This window comes from Pempheris klunzingeri, chromosome 5 (assembly GCF_042242105.1).
Source record: "Pempheris klunzingeri isolate RE-2024b chromosome 5, fPemKlu1.hap1, whole genome shotgun sequence".
In the NCBI taxonomy this organism is placed as follows: Eukaryota; Metazoa; Chordata; class Actinopteri; order Acropomatiformes; family Pempheridae; genus Pempheris; species Pempheris klunzingeri.
The window spans coordinates 23,026,841-23,047,020 of NC_092016.1; the positions used below are offsets into that span (position 1 = coordinate 23,026,841).

A 20,180-nucleotide genomic window follows, 5' to 3' on the forward strand; every position below is an offset into this window, starting at 1 on the left:
ACAACAGAGGATATCGAAGGGACGGTGTTCTCTGTTCTCCATATATGTGACTGTAGGGTTTTGCACAAAATTACCAAATACTGTACCATGTGCTACCCACAAGTTTAAAAAAAAAAAAAAAGAACCACTCTCTTATCATAGATACAAAATATGAGTAATGTAATAAGATGGACTTGAAAAAATCTGACTTGAAAACCCTCCAATCCTCTTTAACTACTACAATATAACAACACTAGACCTGCCATAGTGTTGTCCTGTCCTGGTGGCTGGTGGAGGCTGTTTGACACATAAATATCTGGTGTTCCCGTTCTAAAGGATAAGTCTGTAGTCTATATTTTTCTTATCGCCAACAAATCCAGTGCTCTAACTATTATAAACACCTGAATGGGCCACAGTGGTGTGTCAGTCACAAATACACTGTCCTGTTGCTGGAAATACTCATCAGTGCACCAAATGTTTCTGACACTATTTACCCCTATTATCATTTTTCAAAGTTGTGCGTGTTTAGTAGGAACTAACAGGCTTGAGTGCCACAGACAGGCTGTATTTCATTTTGATGTTTTCTAGGATTTTGTTGAAATCACCAAAAACATACAGCATCACCAGCCTTATCCTTTAATGTCTTGGTACTGTGACATCACTGTGTCATCCACCTGTTGAAGTACTGACCACATCACACTCACACTGAGTCACACGACAGTTACCTTCCACTTTGAAAAGGACAGTCCACAGCACAGATCGATCACTGTTCCTCACAGCCGGTGGCTGGAAAGGCCTCCGCTTCCTGGTTCTGAAACATGTACTGTGGAGGAAGAAACAGACATATTAAGCATCTTTATACCTTTCATTTTATAACAAATAATAAAATGTTTGTATCTATCTAGTCATTATCCAACTAGGGCTGCCAAAACCTGCACCGGGACTATCAGACTCAACACTTGACCCGCTGCAGCCCTTGTTGCTCCACTTTGTTGCTAATATGAGAGCCCTGGTTGTGGTCATCTGGCTAAGTGACCAGGAATGATTCAAACCCACAAAAACTGGATGGGTGTTTTCTAAAAGCACATTAATGCAAATTTGAATGTCTCCTTCCTTATTAACCACTACATCCTCTTGCATTAAAGTGCTTCTGTTAAGCTACATAAACTAGTCAACAGTTCTCAGTGCTCTGCGGTGCCTCTGGAGGAAGTCTAGCCCAGTTGGGCAACAGAGAGGAAGACAAGGAGCAGTAATGAAGAGGCTAAGAGGAAGAGGGCACAAAGAAGGAGCATGAGGAAGAAGTGGATGGATGAGAGAGCAATGATAAGAGGAATATCTTGATTTGTCTGTTGACCCAGGACTGTGGCTAAAGGGAATAAACAGACATATGACTGCCTGTGAATGAAGCACTTGAGAGACAGACCTAACACAGCAAAGCCGGAGCTCTGTGGGGGCAAGTCATTTCTTGAGTAATACTCAAGAATCAGTGAAAGCACCAATGCATTGTATTGCTTCTTGTCCCTAATGAGTGAAAAAAAGATCTTCACGCAGTGCAGAGGCTCTCTAAATATGCTTTACAGAAAAAAAACAGAAATTAGCAGAACATGGGTAAAAACAAGGCGCACACAGACTGGGACTAGAAAACCTGCAGCACTCCCTGATTACTGGGAGTGGTGTTGACTGTCAGCTGCACAAACAGAGACAGAGGAGGAATGAGCTCTCTTTCATATGAGAGATTACTTGAAGCATCAACAAATCTGCCTGTGAGAAGCATAACCACAGCTCTGGATGACGGAGGATGGGAAGATTTCCTACGCAGGAGCTGCTCATGCTGTAATCCACTCTTTTACAGAGGCACTTGCAAAAAGTGAGACATAAAAAGGATGACTATCAAATCAGATTCTCCCATATGCAGAAGAAAAAAAGGTTATGGCGCTCAGACATGTGCCCTGTGATGCAGGAAAGACTAAATGAGATATCAGTGAACAGTTTGGGGAATTTTAAGAGCTTTGTGAAAAAGCAGCCAGCAAAATAATTGCAAAAATCAATTGTATATTATACGACCACAGTTTGGCCGTGCGGAAGGCAAGGGAATGATATATAATGTTTGATCTGTACACTGTAAAAATGACCAGAAGGGGTTTAATGAGGGGTTTTGTGCTGGAAGTATTTCTTGGCGACCAGTAGCCGGTCTCTGCTGGTCACAGGAAGTCACAATAACAAGCCAACTCCATATTTGCAAATTATAATAAAATAAATACACCCACTACTGTTATGTGAATATTAGATGCTGGTTGCACTAATTCTACAGTTGGGACCGTTAAAGAGGAAGAGGGCACAATGAGCAGCAGTCAAACCTCAAATGATGGCAATATGGCATATATGTAAGTTTGAAGTATTAATTAAGTCAAAGCGATAGACTCTCCTGAAGGAGAAGACTGCTGACTCTCTGAATGCAGCAGTCCTCCTTAGACGTAAAAATATTGCAGTGCACTGAGAGAAATGTCCTCCAATCAGAACAAGTGGTCAGAGGAAAAAGAAAACACGATGAGACGGCCGAAACAAGTTCAAGAGAGTGGTGCAACACACGGTTTTATGTTGAATCAGCATAATCACTGATCAGGACATTACGAAACAGTAGCGATCACTTAAGGAACTGTTCGGGGTCACCGATGGGGACACATTGCACAAGTACTCAAATTATAAATCATTTATTCATCATTTCATGGCACCTAACTTCCCTCCACTTCAGCTGTGAAAAGCAGTATTTAAAGTGCAGATGAGAAGCATTTTTGGAGAGCTGCTGTGAACTGTTGGGCTGCTTTGTGCTCTCCCAGCGAGAGCTGTTGGTGGTGACAGAGCTTTTCACAGGTAAGTCACTTTAAAGACTGTGTAAGCTCTGCAACGTGTCGCTATAGACTGAACTGCCTCACCATCCTGATCCAAAGGTGGCCAGAAAATGGACTTCAGTGACATTATTGATCAATTTGCCAGCAGGCTCACTGGCATTGGAGGCACAAACTGTGAAGGGCGGGAGGGGGCAGTTTTTAGCAATGCCCTAAATACAACCAGATCCTGAATTTAAGAGTCACGTTGAACAATTTGATCTAATGTCATTTGTTTATTTGACAGGGACGGTGCACAGTGTTAGGGACAGTGTTGGCTATGAGCTAATTTCCACCTGTAGTCCGTGGGTAGGAAACAAAGAATAAAATATGTTAAGAAAATCTTCAGACTCTTTTGTAAGCTGCATGTAGAGTAACTATTGTAGTTTGGACCTGCAGCAAAACATCCACACCAACGCAGCCCTGTGAGTTATTTTTTAAAAGAGTGCTGTTTTTGCTCTGGACCATGGGTGATTAAACAAACAGGTCTACTGGCCCTGGTCCAGAGACCCAAGTGCTCAGGGGGCCACTAAGCCAGAGCTGCTGTGTGGAGTTGGTGTTAACTTTCCATTTCTTGTTGCATAATTAAAGGTGTTAGTCATTCATGTCAAAAACAGAGCCCCAAAAGTCCTACTGGAATTGAAAGAATAGCCAAAACTTTCATTTTGAAGATGTCACAAGAAAAGTGAGTTTTTAATCCCATAGTTTGTCTGTAAGGACGGGTGGGGGGCAGCACTGGTGATCAAGGGCCTTTCTTAAGGAACTGTGGGATAGCATGTGATACACAGTTGTCTATGCAAGGAGAAGAGCGGTGTCGACAGTTAAAGCTGTTATAATCAATATGACACAATTATGTTTCATGTGAAAGGTGTCGCTCTGGGGGACAAATCCACGGAGAATTAACACCTGACTGATCCTATTTTGGTTCACTGTCACAGCTCTCATCAGCTGCATTTCCAGACGGAGCAGGCATCTGTTTTCAGTGAAAATGCCACGTTAAACCCACTGTACACCTACTCAACACCAACCAGCAGAGAGACAAACTTAGCAACTAGCTGGTGAACATTTAGCAGCTAAAGAGGAGTCGGTGGAGAACAAAACAGAGCTAAACAGACCACATGTTCACCACTTTATAAGGTGAGGTCAGTGTTGTGCTTGTTGCAGTGCCCTCAGGTGGCCAAAAAGAACAGCTAACGGAGGTTTAATGACAAAAGAAATTAAAATACCCTAAGACTCCCCCACCCTGAGACTGAGATTGTACAGTTGTGACACTATACGACTTACTGATTTGAGGTTGGACTCCATTTCTGTGAAGTTCCACTCAGTCAGAGGCAGGCTTAAACTGAAGGGCTACACAGGGGCACAGGGAAAGAGAGAGAGACAGGAGTGAAAAAATGTCTTCATGGCAGTCAGCATGAAGGAATAGTTCAATATATTGATCACTGTGTGCTGTGTTAGCAGCGACAGTTACAACTATCCGTTTGAAATGTCATCGATCTAAATGGATGTGCAGTTAAACATGTCGCCTGTCAGTGTGTTTTTGTGTGTACAGTAACACATCTACTGACATCCATAACAGCGCTGCTCCCAGCTTCCACGGTACTCTGCTGATGGCTCCTGAGCAGCAGCTGCTGCAGCTCCTCCAGGCTCATATCCACGTTCTCCACTGCATCTGAAACCTCCACTCTGTCCACACACACACACACACACACACACACACACACACACACACACACACACACAGTAATAAGTGATGCATGAACAAAGGGTCACTTACTCACTACTTTGCATCGGTGTGCAGTTTTGTGTCTGCATTCTCTGTGTGTGTGTGTCCACCACTGATTGGTGTGAGCACCCACCTGTCCAGGGCGGGTCTCTTACTCCTCCTCTCCACCATAGAGGCCACAGAGCCCCTCCCCTCCAGAACAGACTGGACCATTGCGACGGGGAGGACAGGAGGTTCTGAGGAGCACACCTCGCAGGAAGACGTGAGCGTGGCAGCTTCTCCTCCCCCGACACCGCCTCCTTTCCCTGCTCCCCTCACTCCTGGACTCACAGGCTCCTCTTTGATAAGCATCATGCACTTCTCCCTGTTGGTGGAGTCCGATTCTGTGAGTGCTAACTACCAATAGCTAAAGGTGGGCCAAGAAAATATTAAAACAGGATCCATTGTGTTCACTTTGTTCTGCCCTGCTCTACTGTGAACACACTTTCTCAAGATACATCACACACTGCTATTGTGCACATTACCTGCGATAAACGTTCTAAAATCCAACATCCACAATATCTTTCAGAGTGGTTTGAAAAAAATAGGGTAGTAGATGTAATGCCGATAGCAGAGGTCTGCTTTTATAGTGGGAAATAGTAATGTCATATTGCATTACTCACCTGGTCTCATCAGGCTGCATCTGGAGCGCCATGCTGGCCTGAGATATGTCAGTAACGTCTGATATGATTGGTCCTCCTGTCAGCCCACTAGTGGAGCAAGAGGCAGTATCACTGGAAGGCTGAGGAAGAAGAGGAGAGGACTGATGTGATGTTTGCTCTTATTGTTAATTGTTAGTGATGTAACATTGCAGATTGTACTGCCCTACAAAATAAGGTAAATTCGTAATTTGGTCAGAGTAAAGACCAGAATCCCCATATCAAAAATAAAATGTTACAGGAATGTATTTCGTTGACAACAGCATAAAAATTTACATTACCTACAAAATGGAGCTTAAAACCAAGTCAAATCGCAATAACTGCACCGTGGGTGTGTAGGCACTAATAACTGCACCGTGGGTGTGTAGGCACTAATAACTGCACCGTGGGTGTGTAGGCACCAATAACTGCACCGTGGGTGTGTAGGCACCAATAACTGCACCGTGGGTGTGTAGGCACTAATAACTGCACTGTGGGTGTGTAGGCACCGATAACTGCACCGTGGGTGTGTAGGCACCGATAACTGCACCGTGGGTGTGTAGGCACCGATAACTGCACCGTGGGTGTGTAGGCACTAATAACTGCACCGTGGGTGTGTAGGCACTAATAACTACACTGTGGCTTTTTTATATCTGGGCTATAAAACCCAGTGTTGCACTTACTGCACTCTCACAGAGAAACAGACAACCACACAGCCAAAGCAAACAAGATAGCAACAAGTTAGGCTTAGCTGAAGCTAAATTGAAAATTGAACATATCAATTCTGATGAACAACCATCGTGTTGGTATCCAATACTAAATGAGTAAATGAGACAGAATCTAAATCAGGTTTTAATGAAGTTCCTGGAGTTTTGTATGATTAAACTACTTTTAAATCAAATATTTAACATAGTGAATAGTAGGCCAATACATGGCAAAACACAGAGATAAACCTAATTGCTATTTCAGGTCAATTCAAGGCGTTAGTTGATGCCGCCTGCCACACCACAACACACATTTAACCCTCCAAACCACTGCGCACTGCTTCCCTCTAGTGGCAATATGACATAACAGCTGGACTGATGGCAGCAGGTTAAAGGAGATTAATGTCCTGATAATATATTCACTATGATGTAGTGGACATGCCATTATTCATGTACTCTATAAATTTAGATTCAAATAAACGTGTTGAACTGCTGAAGATTTCCTCTGTATTAGGAACGGTGTGTGCTAAATCAACTGGCTTCAAAGATGAATCTAAAATCCCATCAGGGCTTTTCTTACAGTAGAAAAGCCAGCCAGAAACTTCAAAGTTGATGTTTACTGCATGTGGCTGCCAGCACCATTTGTGCTGAATGTGGAAGGTCAGCAGCACAGGGCTTTACTTATTATAGTTCCCAGCAAAATGTGCCATTGAGAAATGCTGCAGAGCACAAAAAAATGAGCACTAATAATTCTACAGGAGACTCAGATCATTTTTTTTTACCAAAACTATGATAATTCCACTGACTTCATACACAGTCACTGGGTTATAAAGCACAGTCACAAAACACATTAGGTGTGTAGCTTTCATATTTGCTCACCGACTGGATGTAGAAAGGCTCATGCATGGGCTCCATTGGGTGACTATGGCTGAACTTGGAGGCAGGAGGGCTGGGAGAGCCGTCGTCCAACATCAGGGGCCTGGATGCAACATTAGTTTTCAATCAGTAGCACATCTGGAGTCGCACGGTAACTACACACAGTCTATGACAGCAGGCATCGTCATCAGAGTATTAATGAGTTGAAACTGTTTCAGATGGAAGATTTAGTGGGTATGACATCTGTTCACTTCTCTTTGAGCAGTTCCTCTGTTTTTGAAAGTGCTGAATGGTACAAATGTTGGATTCTGATTTTTACTCTACATGGACTCTGCTGCTATTCAGCAAATGTTAGAACACTAACACAGAAAAACTACGATGGTGAACATGGCAAACACATTGTACCTGCTAAACATCAGCATGTTCACATTACCACTGTGAACACATTAGCATTTGCTGCTGATGTTAGCATTTAGCTCAAAGCACGCGTAGAGCCTCAGAGAGCAGCGAGTGTGACTATAGACTCTTAGTCTTTGTGTTTTCTGGAGCACTTTTTGCCTTTTTCAGATTCAGATGATGTGGCAGGAAATGAGGTGGGAGAGTGAAGGGACGAGTGAGTCATGAGAGTGGGTGGATGGTAAACACTGATTCAGAGAGAGAATGAAAGGCCATACATGACTATCAATAAAATATGGGGCAAAATTGCACCTTTGCCAGGTAGCACACTGGCCCTGAAACACACGTTTCTATAGCACTTTTGTGTTGCAGCGTGCCTTTCCTTTCTCATGTCGGCCTTGTTCACACTCAGCAGCAAAGCTGAACCAGCATTTTACACACACAGGCTGTAGCAGGGTCATGCACTCTGCTCAGCCTTCACTGTGTGTGAATGTGCGTGTGTTTGTGTGTGTGTGTGTCTGACTGACTGATTCAGCACTTGTCGCCATTCACAGCGCTTGTTGAGTTAGATTGTTCAGTTTGTCAGCTGAGCCAGCCCTTCCCTCTGCCCCACTGTGGCCCTGTTTGTCTCACTTTTGTTGATTGCTCCGCTGTGTGCCTGTGTGTGTGTGTGTGTGTGTGTGTGTGTGTGTGTGCGTGCATCTGTGCATGTGTGTGTGTGGTGTGTGTGTGTGTGTGTGCGTGCATCAGTGCGTGCGTGTGTGTGTGCATGGACTCACAGCTTTCTCTTTAGGCCCACAGTGCTGGGTGTGTTGGACTGCATCTGGCTGAACAGAAACTGAATCAGCTGGCAAAGAGAGAAAAAGCACAGCATGAATCAGCATCCTCCTCTCTCACACACACACACACACACACACACACAGACCCATTATTTCTGTCTTGAGACATAAAAGCTGGAAATGGAAAATAAGTTGCATGACCCATTAGCCACCACTCTTGTGATAGGAAGCAAGAGCCTGACGCACATTGGACCGTGATTCTATCATACACTGTAGTTGTAATGTGTTGTGTGGAACAATGAGGTAGAAATAGAAATGGCTTTGATTTGGAGCATTTCAAACATGGAGTTTGTACAGTATGAGGAATCGGAGCAGTATTTATGAGGGTAGAAACTTCTACAGTTCACAGTTTTGAGCCAAAAATGAAATACATTTTTTGGTTTTATGAATAAACTCATTCATCATTTTGATGAAATATGCTGTGAGAGTATCCAGACTACAATCTGAACACTCTAAGGCATGGACCAATTCCTGTCAAATACTGGACATTGGTAAAAGAGTGGGCTATAATAGTAATGAAAAAAATCATGACTGCTGGAAGAAGCCACAAAGAAAAAGTCTGCTATACTGTGGTAGTATTCACATCATGCAAGTAAAACTCATTCTACTAGAGTGTCTAAGTATTACCACTGAAATGTATTAAAAGTAACAAAAGTAGCCATAAAGAAAATGGCCCCTCCACAGTATTACTTTATGGAGCCCCAAAGGTCCTGAAAGTTGATATTTTTTATCTTCTGCAAAATAATAATATATAATAATATTCTTTTTTCTTCAAGGACCCGGTCGTTGTTTTGCTGCAGGACAAGTTACATTATTGATATATTGATACTTTATCATTTATGATACATATGATAAGCTCCAACCTGAGCCGGTCCAATCAGCCACATAACTCAAAAGACCTGTGTGGGTATTTTAATACTAAAGGAAATGCTTTCATCAAGAACATTCGGTCACACCACTAAACAAAGTTGAATAACTTATCACACAAGAAAATATTTGTGTGTGATCACATTGAGCCTAATTAGCAACCCAGATCTCAGCAGGCAACTCCCACGAATGACAACTGAGAGTGAAATTATATACTCATTTCACACAAATGCAGATCTCTGGCTGTTGCATCAGTTACAGTAGTAGTAATAGTAGTAGCACTAATGGATGCAGTAGTGGAGGTAGTTCAGAGATAACAGGAAGTGGTAACATAACTAGCAATATGCATACAGATTATTGTCTCACACACACACGCACACACACACACACGCACACAGACTGACCTTGTTCATGACTTTCTGCTGCTGTGTGTGGTTCTGCCTCAGTGAGACCACCTCTCTCCACAGCACCTCATTCTGTCTGCAAACAGGACGAGGAAGATGACAGGGGAAGGTGGTGAGGAGCGAAAAGGAAACAAAAAGTAGTACTTTTGAGTTATTATAAAAGTTGGTTTTATTTTCACCTGGTTAGAAATCTAGACCCCTTTAACCCAAATCTAGAATCACAACAAGAGTCTTGGCAGGTCCAATTTAAAAGAAACCCCTAGTGATAAAGCCTGCCGCACACAAACACTGAAAAACTGTGAAAAACAAATATTTTCTTCTTAATCAAACTCCTAAAATTCCCATTTCTGCGATGTGTTTAAATGGTAAATGGTCTGTATTTGTATAGCACCTTTCTAGTTATTTCAACTACTCAAAGCGCTTTACATGACATCCTCATTCACCCATTCACACATCATTCATACAGGAGAAATGTAATTTGGAGGAGACTATTCTTTCATACTCATTCACACTCTGAAGCCATGCTTCAGGAGCAAGTTGGGGTTCAGTGTCTTGCTCAAGGACACTTCGACATGTTGACCCATAGGAGCTGGGGATCGAACCCCCGACCTTCTGATTGAGGGACGACCCACTCTACCACTGAGCCACAGCCGCCCAATGCAGGTATCTTCCTCTAACCTTTCACTGAAGAGTGTGCCCATTCAGCCCAATGAGCCCCCCCCCCGCTGCTCATTGATATATAAACCTCGTCCACTTGTCCTCTGTGACACAAGACGACAGTCTCACTACAGATTTGTACATCACAAGTGTGTGTGTGTGATATTGCTCTTCCTGCCCAGGCTTGATCGTTACAGTCAGAGCTTATTGAATGTGTCACCACTGTACAGAGGACAGAACAGTGTGTTTATGTACTGCCCCTGTTTTAGTCCTCTTGCTACCTCATGACGGCTGAACCTGAGGCAGTGTACCTGTGATCTTTTTGTTGAGAAATGTAAAGAACTTTACAACAGTTTTTCCAGCGTGATGCATCATGGTAGGTGCAAATGACTCTGCTGCTAATTGCACCACTTGGCTAATTCCACCGCAGGCTACTCAAGAGATCAGTCCCAGGCAGGGATGTTGGGACAAACATTGTTTTTGGGACACATGTAGTCCAACTGTCTCAGTGTAATGCAAAGTGGCTCAACTTGTGCGTGAGATCCCCACGGTTACTCCTGTCCTTCTGCAGAGCACAGAGACTGGTGAGGACAAGCAGCTCAGTCCAGGCTCATCTGTTTCTCTTTCACGTCAGACTAAAGGCATTTGCTTTATAGTTATGCTGATATCATCTTGCATTGTTCAGCGATGGCTTGACCTGTCCACCATTTCTGCTGATTACAAAGAGGTGAATTAATGTGATTTGAGGGTGCAGTTACCCATAAAGCTCAGTTTCATTAGAAACATGAGGTGAAGCAGGATAACTCTTTTATATTACATATAAATATATATGTATATATATTTAAAAAATCTACTGTATTTTTAAACCTCGGTATTTTCACATATGTTGGGTTCGTACTGACTGGTAAACACAAAAAGCTGTAAAGTAGATTGCTTCAACCAGCAGCCGCAAATGGGCTGTAAATGAGCTACAGTGGCTGTAATGTAATCCTACAGGCTAACTGCTCCAATCAAAGCATGTCCACTAGAAGTGCTTGCTTTTGCCGCTGACAGGCTCCGATTGTGTCTGACAACATTATGGAAAAGATCCCTACAGAAAGAAACTTGTAAGATACCCTTTGTTTAACCAGAAACAGCCATTACATCACCACACACAAAAATAGTAATTTTATGTCATAGAAAATGGTCGTTGAAGGTCTACTGCTGCCTCAATTGTCTAATATGTTTGTATTATTGTGTCACTTTTGTGTTTTGAAGAGTTAGTTTGGATCTGAACTAACATGTTAAAACACCAAAGTCACAGCAACTAGAATAGCAACTCCTGTTTTCCACGAGGTAAAAATACTGTTTCTGTTCATTTCGCCTGGCGGCTTTGAACCTAGTGATACAACGTCTGTTCCAGTTTAAGCAAAAAGGATCTTACAGGTCTATTTCTGTAGGGATCCTTTCAGTAATATTGCCAAACAGTAGTAAGTAATCATTTGAACCAAAGACAAACACTTTTAGCGGACGTACTTTGTCTGCCCTTAAGGGCTATATTACAGCTGTTGTAGCTCATTTACAGCCCGTTTGTGGCTGCTGGCCGAGGTTATCTACCGGAACAATTTAAAAACATTTTGTACATTTTGTCTGCCCAGACACATCGTACTTAAAGGACTTAAACACTTTCGATTTTCATGCTCTATGTAGTTAACATCACAAAATACAAAAGACAAAAGTCTGTGGTGGAATATTTTCATAGAGCATTGTACATGTGCACGTGCACACACCTGGTCATCCTTTCTAAGAATGTCATTATTGGTGTGTATGTGTGTGTGTGTGTGTGTGTGTGTGTGTTAGTCAGGTGAGCAGGTGAACATTCTCTCCTGTCATTAGCAAACAATACTGAGCACAAAGCTGCTCCACCACACAATAAACACACAGCAGCTATTTTCAGCAACAATAGCCTCTAGATCACTGAGTGATTTGTTCCAACTTAGTAAGAGGAATAACAGACAGGTCAACTGCTCTTCTCACATTTTCCCCCTAAAATGCATTTAAACTGTATGTTGATGTGTGAAGCTAGAGCAACATTTTGTATTTTCATTGATATGATTATATTCTTAGTCGGGCTACAAAGTCAGCACCCGGTTTAACTGTCCTTCTTTCTTTGTAGAAGATGTTGTTGCTGACTATGCTGTACTAATTATCGTCGTCAAATGCCAAATTGACCTGACATGACAATTTTTATTTTCATTTACATAACTTTCACACCATAAACTGTAAAGGGGCCCAAGGGCTCTGCCACTTTCAAGTTCCCACTGAGCACAACAGCACAAAGGACTGTGTTGTTGAGGGCCAGTTGTTTCAGGTGCTGGTGAGATAAAGACATAAGATCCAGGAATGCCAGTCTTTGTAATAGGCTTTTATCAATTGGAAACACACACACACACACACAGTTTATAAGACTATAAGACAAGATTTAACAACTCTGGAAGGATAGTAATCATTTTATCTTTTGTTATGTTAGTTATTCGCTGAGGCAGAATCCTGAATACTACCTGGCAGCAGATTTCCTGTCTGTCATTTAATTGGGAAGAATTTCATTGAACAGAAGCATAATATTAGCAAAAATAATCCAGGTGTTAAATCTGAATTTAAGGCACCTCTATAAGGCAGGGCCAGAGGATAACACAACATGTTAGCACACTTTGTATACTAGTTTTGCAGATTGCTACGCAAATTTCCCAAACAACCAATTGACACCAGTTGAACATGCGGCCCCTTGGGGATCTGGGGCCCCAGGATAGCTGCCTGCTGCTAACCCAGTTTTGTTTCACACCTGGAGACCACCAACAACTAGCTTCACGGGAACAGTTGTGGTTTGAGTACCTTGCTCGGAGGTATTTTGATGATAACTGTTTCCCCGTTTAAGCGAAGAATCCCAACCGGAGAAAGCTTCACTCCAACAAAACAGTATTTCACCCTGATTTATATGGGAGATGTTCTTTATAATATGAAAAGAAAACATGTTACTGATGTTCAGACGTGCATTAAACCACATCCCTGCTGGTGTCAGTCACACACCAACAGCAGGTAAAGGGGGTGGACTAAGGGCCTGTGAATCTCTACTCACTGTTTCATGTCCTGCATCTGACACTCCATGTTGTCCTGTTGTGTTCTGAGAAGCTGAACTTCATACAGCAGTTTACTGAGGTCCTCCTGACGAACTTTGGTCTCCTCACTCTTCACTATGGATACCTGAACACACCAAGCACAGTCTAATTAGGTAACTTACTGAGATGTCCATTATGTGACCACACAGCTATGTTTGTGAGCAGAGACCTAAGTGGAACCTTTAGCCATGTCAGCAGCGTGGATCTGGGGACATCAGTGTCACTTTGTCCTTCTTTGGTCTTTCAACTAAGAATTGCCAAAATTTTGCTCAGATTTTCATGGTCTCCAGGAGATGAATCCTACTGACTTCGACAATCCCCTGATTTTGGGGTTTTTGAGTGAAATGTCTGTGCGTTCATGTCCCTCTCAGGGTGTAAAATCCACAAGCCTCTGATCCATGAAATCAATTTTACTTTCATAGAGTATCATTAAATCTTCGTGTTTGGATCACATACGGTGCAGCTTGCCAACAAGGGAATGACCAGGTAGATACTGTAGCACTATATGGCAAGACCGGATATATTCAATAACCTTTATTAGCTAGACTGGATATAAACTGCAGATATCCATTGTTCAATTCTAACTAGTCAAAAAGAACATTTCAGATATCCACATGTCATGTCTTGGTCAAATGAGGTCACTTTTGGCATTCATGTGTTTTGGGCTTTGAATTTCAGTGTCATTTTGACATCTATAATGAACATTCTGGATATTCATACTAATAAAAACTTCCATTTCAGATATCTGCAGTCCTACAAGTAATAACTTTAATTTCAGATATCCAAATTGGAAAACTATTCCAGATATCCATAGTGTAACTTTGACTGTCCAGAAATACATTGTGACCAGTGAAAATGCATTTTCAGATATCTATAATTATAAATATGACTAGAGACAATACTACTGGAGATGTCCACAAATATATTTTTACTAGTCAGAATGTGTTTATGAAGGCCCAAAATGCTAATAATGAATGCCAAAAAGGCTCACTTCACTTATGACTTGCAACAATTGGATTGTAGATATCTTCAATAAAAAGAAATATATTTTCTACCAGTAGCATTGTTTTTGTGGATATTGTTAATTACCATTCTGACTGGCGAGAATACAGGTTTGACTGGGAGAAATGCTATTATGGATATCTAAAATGTAATTACAGATAGGGATTAAATGTTAAAACACCTTGCCATACTGTTAAGACTGAGCATTCGGCCCACACCAGGTCCATTGTGAGACGCTATAGTTCATATCTTTCGCTAACTTGTTACTCTCTAATGTGTTGTCCTGCCCGGTATTCCATTTTTGTTTCTAATATTTTATGTGATGTATCTACAAAGCATTAAATTATAACAAATAACTGAGGTTGAAGATCTAGATTATAATCCATCAGGTAATTCCTGCTGGGTTTGATAAAATACTCCACACAGCTCTTTCTCATCTCTCCGCATACTGCAGCATTTTTATCCATTCATGACTTTGGTTAAAGGCCTCTTCATTCTAGGAGGGCAGATGACTTTAATGGGTAAAAACATGCTCAAAATAAATCTAGTGTAGTGCAGATGTGGTGAAAGCATCCTATACATCAGTATTTCTCAACCTTTTTGGTGTCAAGGACCCACAAATTAGTACACATCAGGCCACAGACACGTATTTGATAGGATGCAGCTTCAGGAGTCCTAGTTTGATAAGATTTAGTTATTCCATAAGGGTCTATACTGTAGACTGGCAGATTAACAGTGAAGAGTGTGAAACCTATGAACAGAAATTAATTATTACTCATTTTTCTGGTCACTGGAGCCCCAATTGAGAATCCCCGGGGGGTCCCTGGACCCCAGCTTGAGAACCACTGCTTTACATGCTTCATTTACATGACTTAATGAAATACTTCTCCAATGCTACAAAGGTAAAGCCTGTCTGCACTGTTTTAAGACACTTTCTGATCAGTTTGTCATTTAGACATTGTGTATGGGTGCCTGTGTGTGTGTGTGTGTGTGTGTGTGTGTGTGTCCCTACCTTCCTCTTGATGTGTTCCAGCATGTGTTCGTGTCCCTGGAGGAAATACAGGTGTTGGAACTCTGTATCGTCTCTCTCTGGCTTCACCAGACCGCTCTGCTCGATGTTCACCACCTTACGGAAACCGTCTAGACACACACACACATAAGAGCACACACACACGCAAAGTATGAACACACACTGTAATTAAGAGAAGAGAAGAGAAGAGAAGAGAAGAGAAGAGAAGAGAAGAGAAGAGAAGAGAAGAGAAGAGAAGAGAAGAGAAGAGAAGAGTGTACTCACACATGTTGAGCTGTCGAACGAAGCTCGCCATATTATTGTGTTTAAAGTACTTTGGCAGGACTTCCTTGGCAAAGCGTCCCTGGTCAAACACATGGAAACTAGTCCCAGTCTGAAACAGACAACAGTCAGGAGTGTAGAGTTAGTTACAGCATCTCTGGTCACATCTCATACAGCGCAGAAAGAGGGAGGACGGATCACTGTCGCCTGTAAAAGATGGCTGCCATCTAAGTCTTTTTCTAGTCAGCCAATCCTTAACAGCTTGTCTGCTTGCTCATTATTTCTTTCTCGTTGCTGCGTGACTGAAAACACAGACTTTCAGATGCCAAACTCAGAAGAAGCTTTCAACAGCTTCAAAGATGGAAGAGTTGTTGCAAAAAGAAAAAAAAAAACAGTGTAGAAACCTGCTGCTTATTTGAATCTGCTTTTGAAAAACATAAAGAAGTGCCATCTTACAATGCGTGGGATTGTGTTTAGGTAAGACATTATGCCCTGCAGTGCATACAGAACTCCAAGACCTTTGCAGTGATAGGGAAAACAAAACTACAGCTATCAAATCAGATTTAAAATAAAAGCTATAAAGGAGACTATGAAATTAGTCCGAACTAAGAATCTCATGCTGTGAAGTCTGGCAAGTGTTGAACTTGGTTATTCGAGCATGCTCAGCCTGCAATTACAATATTTGTGACAGTATTTGAAGGCTGTTGTTGGTGACGGTGGGGACAGTTTGACATGCACACCACATCAGCTTGTATTCTTCTGGCAGGGTTACAGCAGCTTTATAGTCACTTTTAATCTGTGTACCCAGGTGTGTTCTTGACTTAAATAAACAAACCAAATACGACAGACAATTCAACTCGGACTGATTACGGTGACAGTGGAATTGAAAGTCTGTGTGTTAAAACGGAGAATAATTTGATCGTAACGTGTCCAGCCTGTCCTCCAGTCTGTGCCCCACTGTGCTTGACTACAGTTCTGCCTCTGATCACAGAACTTGCAGAAATGATCTGAACAAACTGTGATATCATATAACTCCAAACACAGAACGACAAATGAATCATTACTTGGGTGGTAATGTGCATGTAAATCTAAAAGGCAATGTTCAACTTTTGAACCCAAAGCAGACAGGTTTGGCTGTGGAAGACTTTTTTTTTTGCTGATTAGAGATTATTCTGCACGAGTTGTTTGAAGTCATTTGGAGGTCAGTTTTGCACTTTTGTTGCCATTTTTTGTGAATCAGCACTATGTGTATGTTGATACACATTTTTATCTTTACCTCTTCAAAACTGCTGCCAGTCATGTGTACCTTCACAAACCTGACTCACCGCCTGTTACTAGCTGATTCCTGTATGTGAAATAATGTTGCTTAAATGATGAAAGGAGTTTTGTAAGGAGGTTTTCCCCAGTGAGCAGGATCTATTCATCAGCAGCCAAATTCAGTCCAGTCAGCCAATCAAACAGACTCTCTCTCTCTCTGAGTGATGAGTCATGCTCCCCCATCCCAACATTACAGTCTTACTTGGCAACTTCAGCTCTGTTTTACCCTGAAAAGAAGTATTGTGTTAAGTATTGCAAATGCTGTAAATCAGGAGTTACCTAAACCCCTTTACAAAGCTGAGACCATTCTAATAAGGCATTTCTGTCACCTTGTTTATTGTGATGCTCATTTGCCTACTAATAGTCTGACAATGCAACAGCTGATGCTGCACACTCCAACTATAGATGTCATGGGACTGGACAGCATCTGTGTGTGTGTGTGTGTGTGTGTGTGTGTGTTTGTCTCCCTATGAAGAGGAACAGAGAAGCTGTCCTCTTCCTGTTTACCTCTGAAGCCTCATCTTTGTGCCACACATCAGTCCTGCACAGCTCATTCCCTGGGACCAACACACCAAAAGCCACATATGGTCTCTGTTTTCTATCGTCTAGATGATGCTATCAAAACTCACTTCCTCGCTAAAATGCAGGCTCGCAACCTGACAAACAGAGAGTGAGTTTTAAATGCGCACTGTGATGGTTCATCACCGTAAAATACTGTAAAATGTCACTAATAAATGCTTCATCAAGCTATAAAACAACCATTAATACAACCCGTGAACTCTTACTCTTAAACACACCTTGTAGTAAAGTGGTTCTGTGTTAGGTTCACTTTACACAGAATGCATCACGTACACTTGACAGAGGTGTTTCAGCCCAAATGACCACTCTAAAAGATGGATTCAAGAAAAAAAATAGAGGATTTTACATAACTCCAATTATTCTAGGACTGCTTACAAAAATATCAGTGTCTAATTGGGTGACTGATTCTTCTCCTGTAAACTTCTCAAAAGGTTTCATTCAAATCATTGTTGAAGGCCTGAAGAAGTAAATCTATCCAATATTTTACAAAAACAAATGAGAACAGTTTAAAAGAATGAATACAGATTTGTGTAGTTGATCTTGTTATTGTTGTTATTGTTGGGAACCATTTGACTAAACTACCTCACTGTAATTACTCAGTACACATAAATGCATCAGTCACAGCGGCAGAATGAGTACTTTTGATACTCAGTACATTTAGCTGATAAAACTTTTTCTTTTATTTGTAAAGGAGTAGGTCTACATTGTGGTATTGGTACTTTTACTTAAGAAAGGATCTGAGCCCCCCCCCCCCTTGTTGTCCTGGGCTCTCCCTCTGCACCTACCTGGAGTTTCCTATCAGGACAGTGAGACTGTGAAACAACCTGCCCTAACAGCACAGGCCACCGCATTCCTTAACTCAGCTTTATTGACTTTTGTGCTTTTGATTTATGTTATATTGTAGCCTGTATATTATTATGTTCATATTATAAAAGACAAATCACACCAGTTAAATTAGAATCATTAGCTAGGCAGCTAAATAAGCGGGAACAGGTCTTGAGAGTGACCTGTTGGGAAGGGAGTTAACTCACTTACAGTAAAACTGTTGGTTTAATATGCATTCACCTTAGTTCCTCACTTTATTTTCCTCCTAAAGTTTGCCATTTCTACAACTTATGTGCTTTCTGAATTGAATTTGCAATTTAAGAAGAAAAAAAAAAAGATTCTCATGTTGTAAGATCGTTTTGTGAAGATTTGCTGCTCCTAACCAGAGAACAGCAGGTAGATGACGAACACTTGCACCAGTGTTTACTGATGATGGCTAAGAAGACATAGCTATCAAGTCATGAAGTTACCTCGAGGTTTGTTTGCTTTGTAAACTGTAATTAGATCCTATTAGACCTCTTACTACAGCATCATGTACAGGATGTTCTGAGGACTGACTCACAGCGCTCCAGCAGATGAGGTGGTTGGTATCTGGATCCTCCACCAGGGTCCACAGCTTGGTGAGAAAAGCTGGAACATTGCTGGCGTAGCTGCCATCTACACCCATGGCACCTGGAGACTCCTGCATACTGACACCTGTCCACTGCCAAGACGGCTCACAACAGGAAACCAAATGTGTGTGTGTGCGTGTGTGTGTGTGTGTGTGTGTGTGTGAGTAGAAGGTGTATGTATGTATGTCCCAGACTAGTCCATGTCTGAGAAACTCCACTTCTGATGGTCCGTTACTGATAATCCCAAGTTTGTCTCAGTCTCCTTGATTCCATTTCAGTCGGCCACTCTGTACGTCCTCGTCGACACGATCTCACCTTGTCTCTGAATTTCACTTTTCCCCCCCTATCTCTCTAGCTTTCTTCTTTTCTTGACTTGTCCACACTCCTTTAATCTATCTGTGTGGCTCTCTCAGTTTATTTTTCTCTATTGCCCTCCTCTCTCTCTGTCCTCCCTGCCACACCAGTCATCCAACTGAATGTCATCACAGAAGGTCCATGTCAGCACACACACACACACACACAAACACACACATTCAAGCCCCCCCCCCCACCCCTCCAGCAGGCCTCCAGCTAACAATCAAGAGACCGCCCAGTAAAACAATACAGCATCAACACAAAAGCTTCAATAATACGCCGCTGTCCAACCATCAAAGGGCTCCTGGATAACTGAATAGTGCAGGGTTCAGTGTACCTGTATGCCAGGTAGAAAAGACAATGGTCATAAATGTCTTGTGTCGTTATCAAGTGGACACAGTGCACTGTCTGTGCACTAACACCACCAGAATGATACTGCCCTTATATACTTTACTTTTCAACTGATTCATTCCCAATAACAGAGACGGTATTAGTGTCTCACAGTGTACGTATATGACATTGTAAGTTACAGTATCACATATAACAGGAAAACTGGATTTTCTATGTAAAATCTGTACAAACAGCTGTCAGATTAATGTAGTGGAGTACGATGAACAGTGTTTCCCTCCATGACCTTTCCTTTAGTGCCACCAACAGGTCAGAATTTCCACTTGTACACAAGTTATATCAAAATCTAAGGGGTAGATTCACATTGGATGTTATTATACTAATTATTTTCACCTAGATGATAAACACTCTGTCCTTACTGACAGTGGCACCCACTATCAACCATTCTTTATTGAACAGGTGACAAAGTTACATAGGAATTGATGTTGCAGTTGTTGTTTATATAAAATTACACATTACGTAAAAGAATTACAAACACACAATTTTCTTTGAATATATGAGTGTAGTTTATAGACAGTCTTTTCTGTCCACTGTGATTTTAACCCTCATCCTACCGGCTGGGGTCCCTGCAGACCCCAGAGGTACTTTTTGTCATATTTCACATGTATTTTATTTTATCATCCCAATT

The 20,180-nt window shown here is 41.8% G+C and overlaps 1 protein-coding gene across 1 annotated transcript; it reads right to left on the reverse strand.

Annotated features, from left to right (window-relative positions):
• Positions 1 to 742: 742 nt before the first annotated feature.
• On the reverse strand, positions 743 to 18,867 carry hsf4 (heat shock transcription factor 4). Its single transcript, XM_070831391.1, has 12 exons — positions 18,742 to 18,867; positions 15,462 to 15,570; positions 15,180 to 15,307; positions 13,126 to 13,250; positions 9,354 to 9,429; positions 8,023 to 8,090; positions 6,851 to 6,950; positions 5,253 to 5,371; positions 4,724 to 4,954; positions 4,433 to 4,550; positions 4,149 to 4,214; positions 743 to 802 (listed from the first exon to the last, which is right to left on the reverse strand). Exons 1-12 carry the CDS (start codon positions 18,865 to 18,867, stop codon positions 743 to 745), a joined length of 1,326 nt encoding a protein of 441 aa, XP_070687492.1.
• Between the last annotated feature and the right edge of the window lie 1,313 nt (positions 18,868 to 20,180).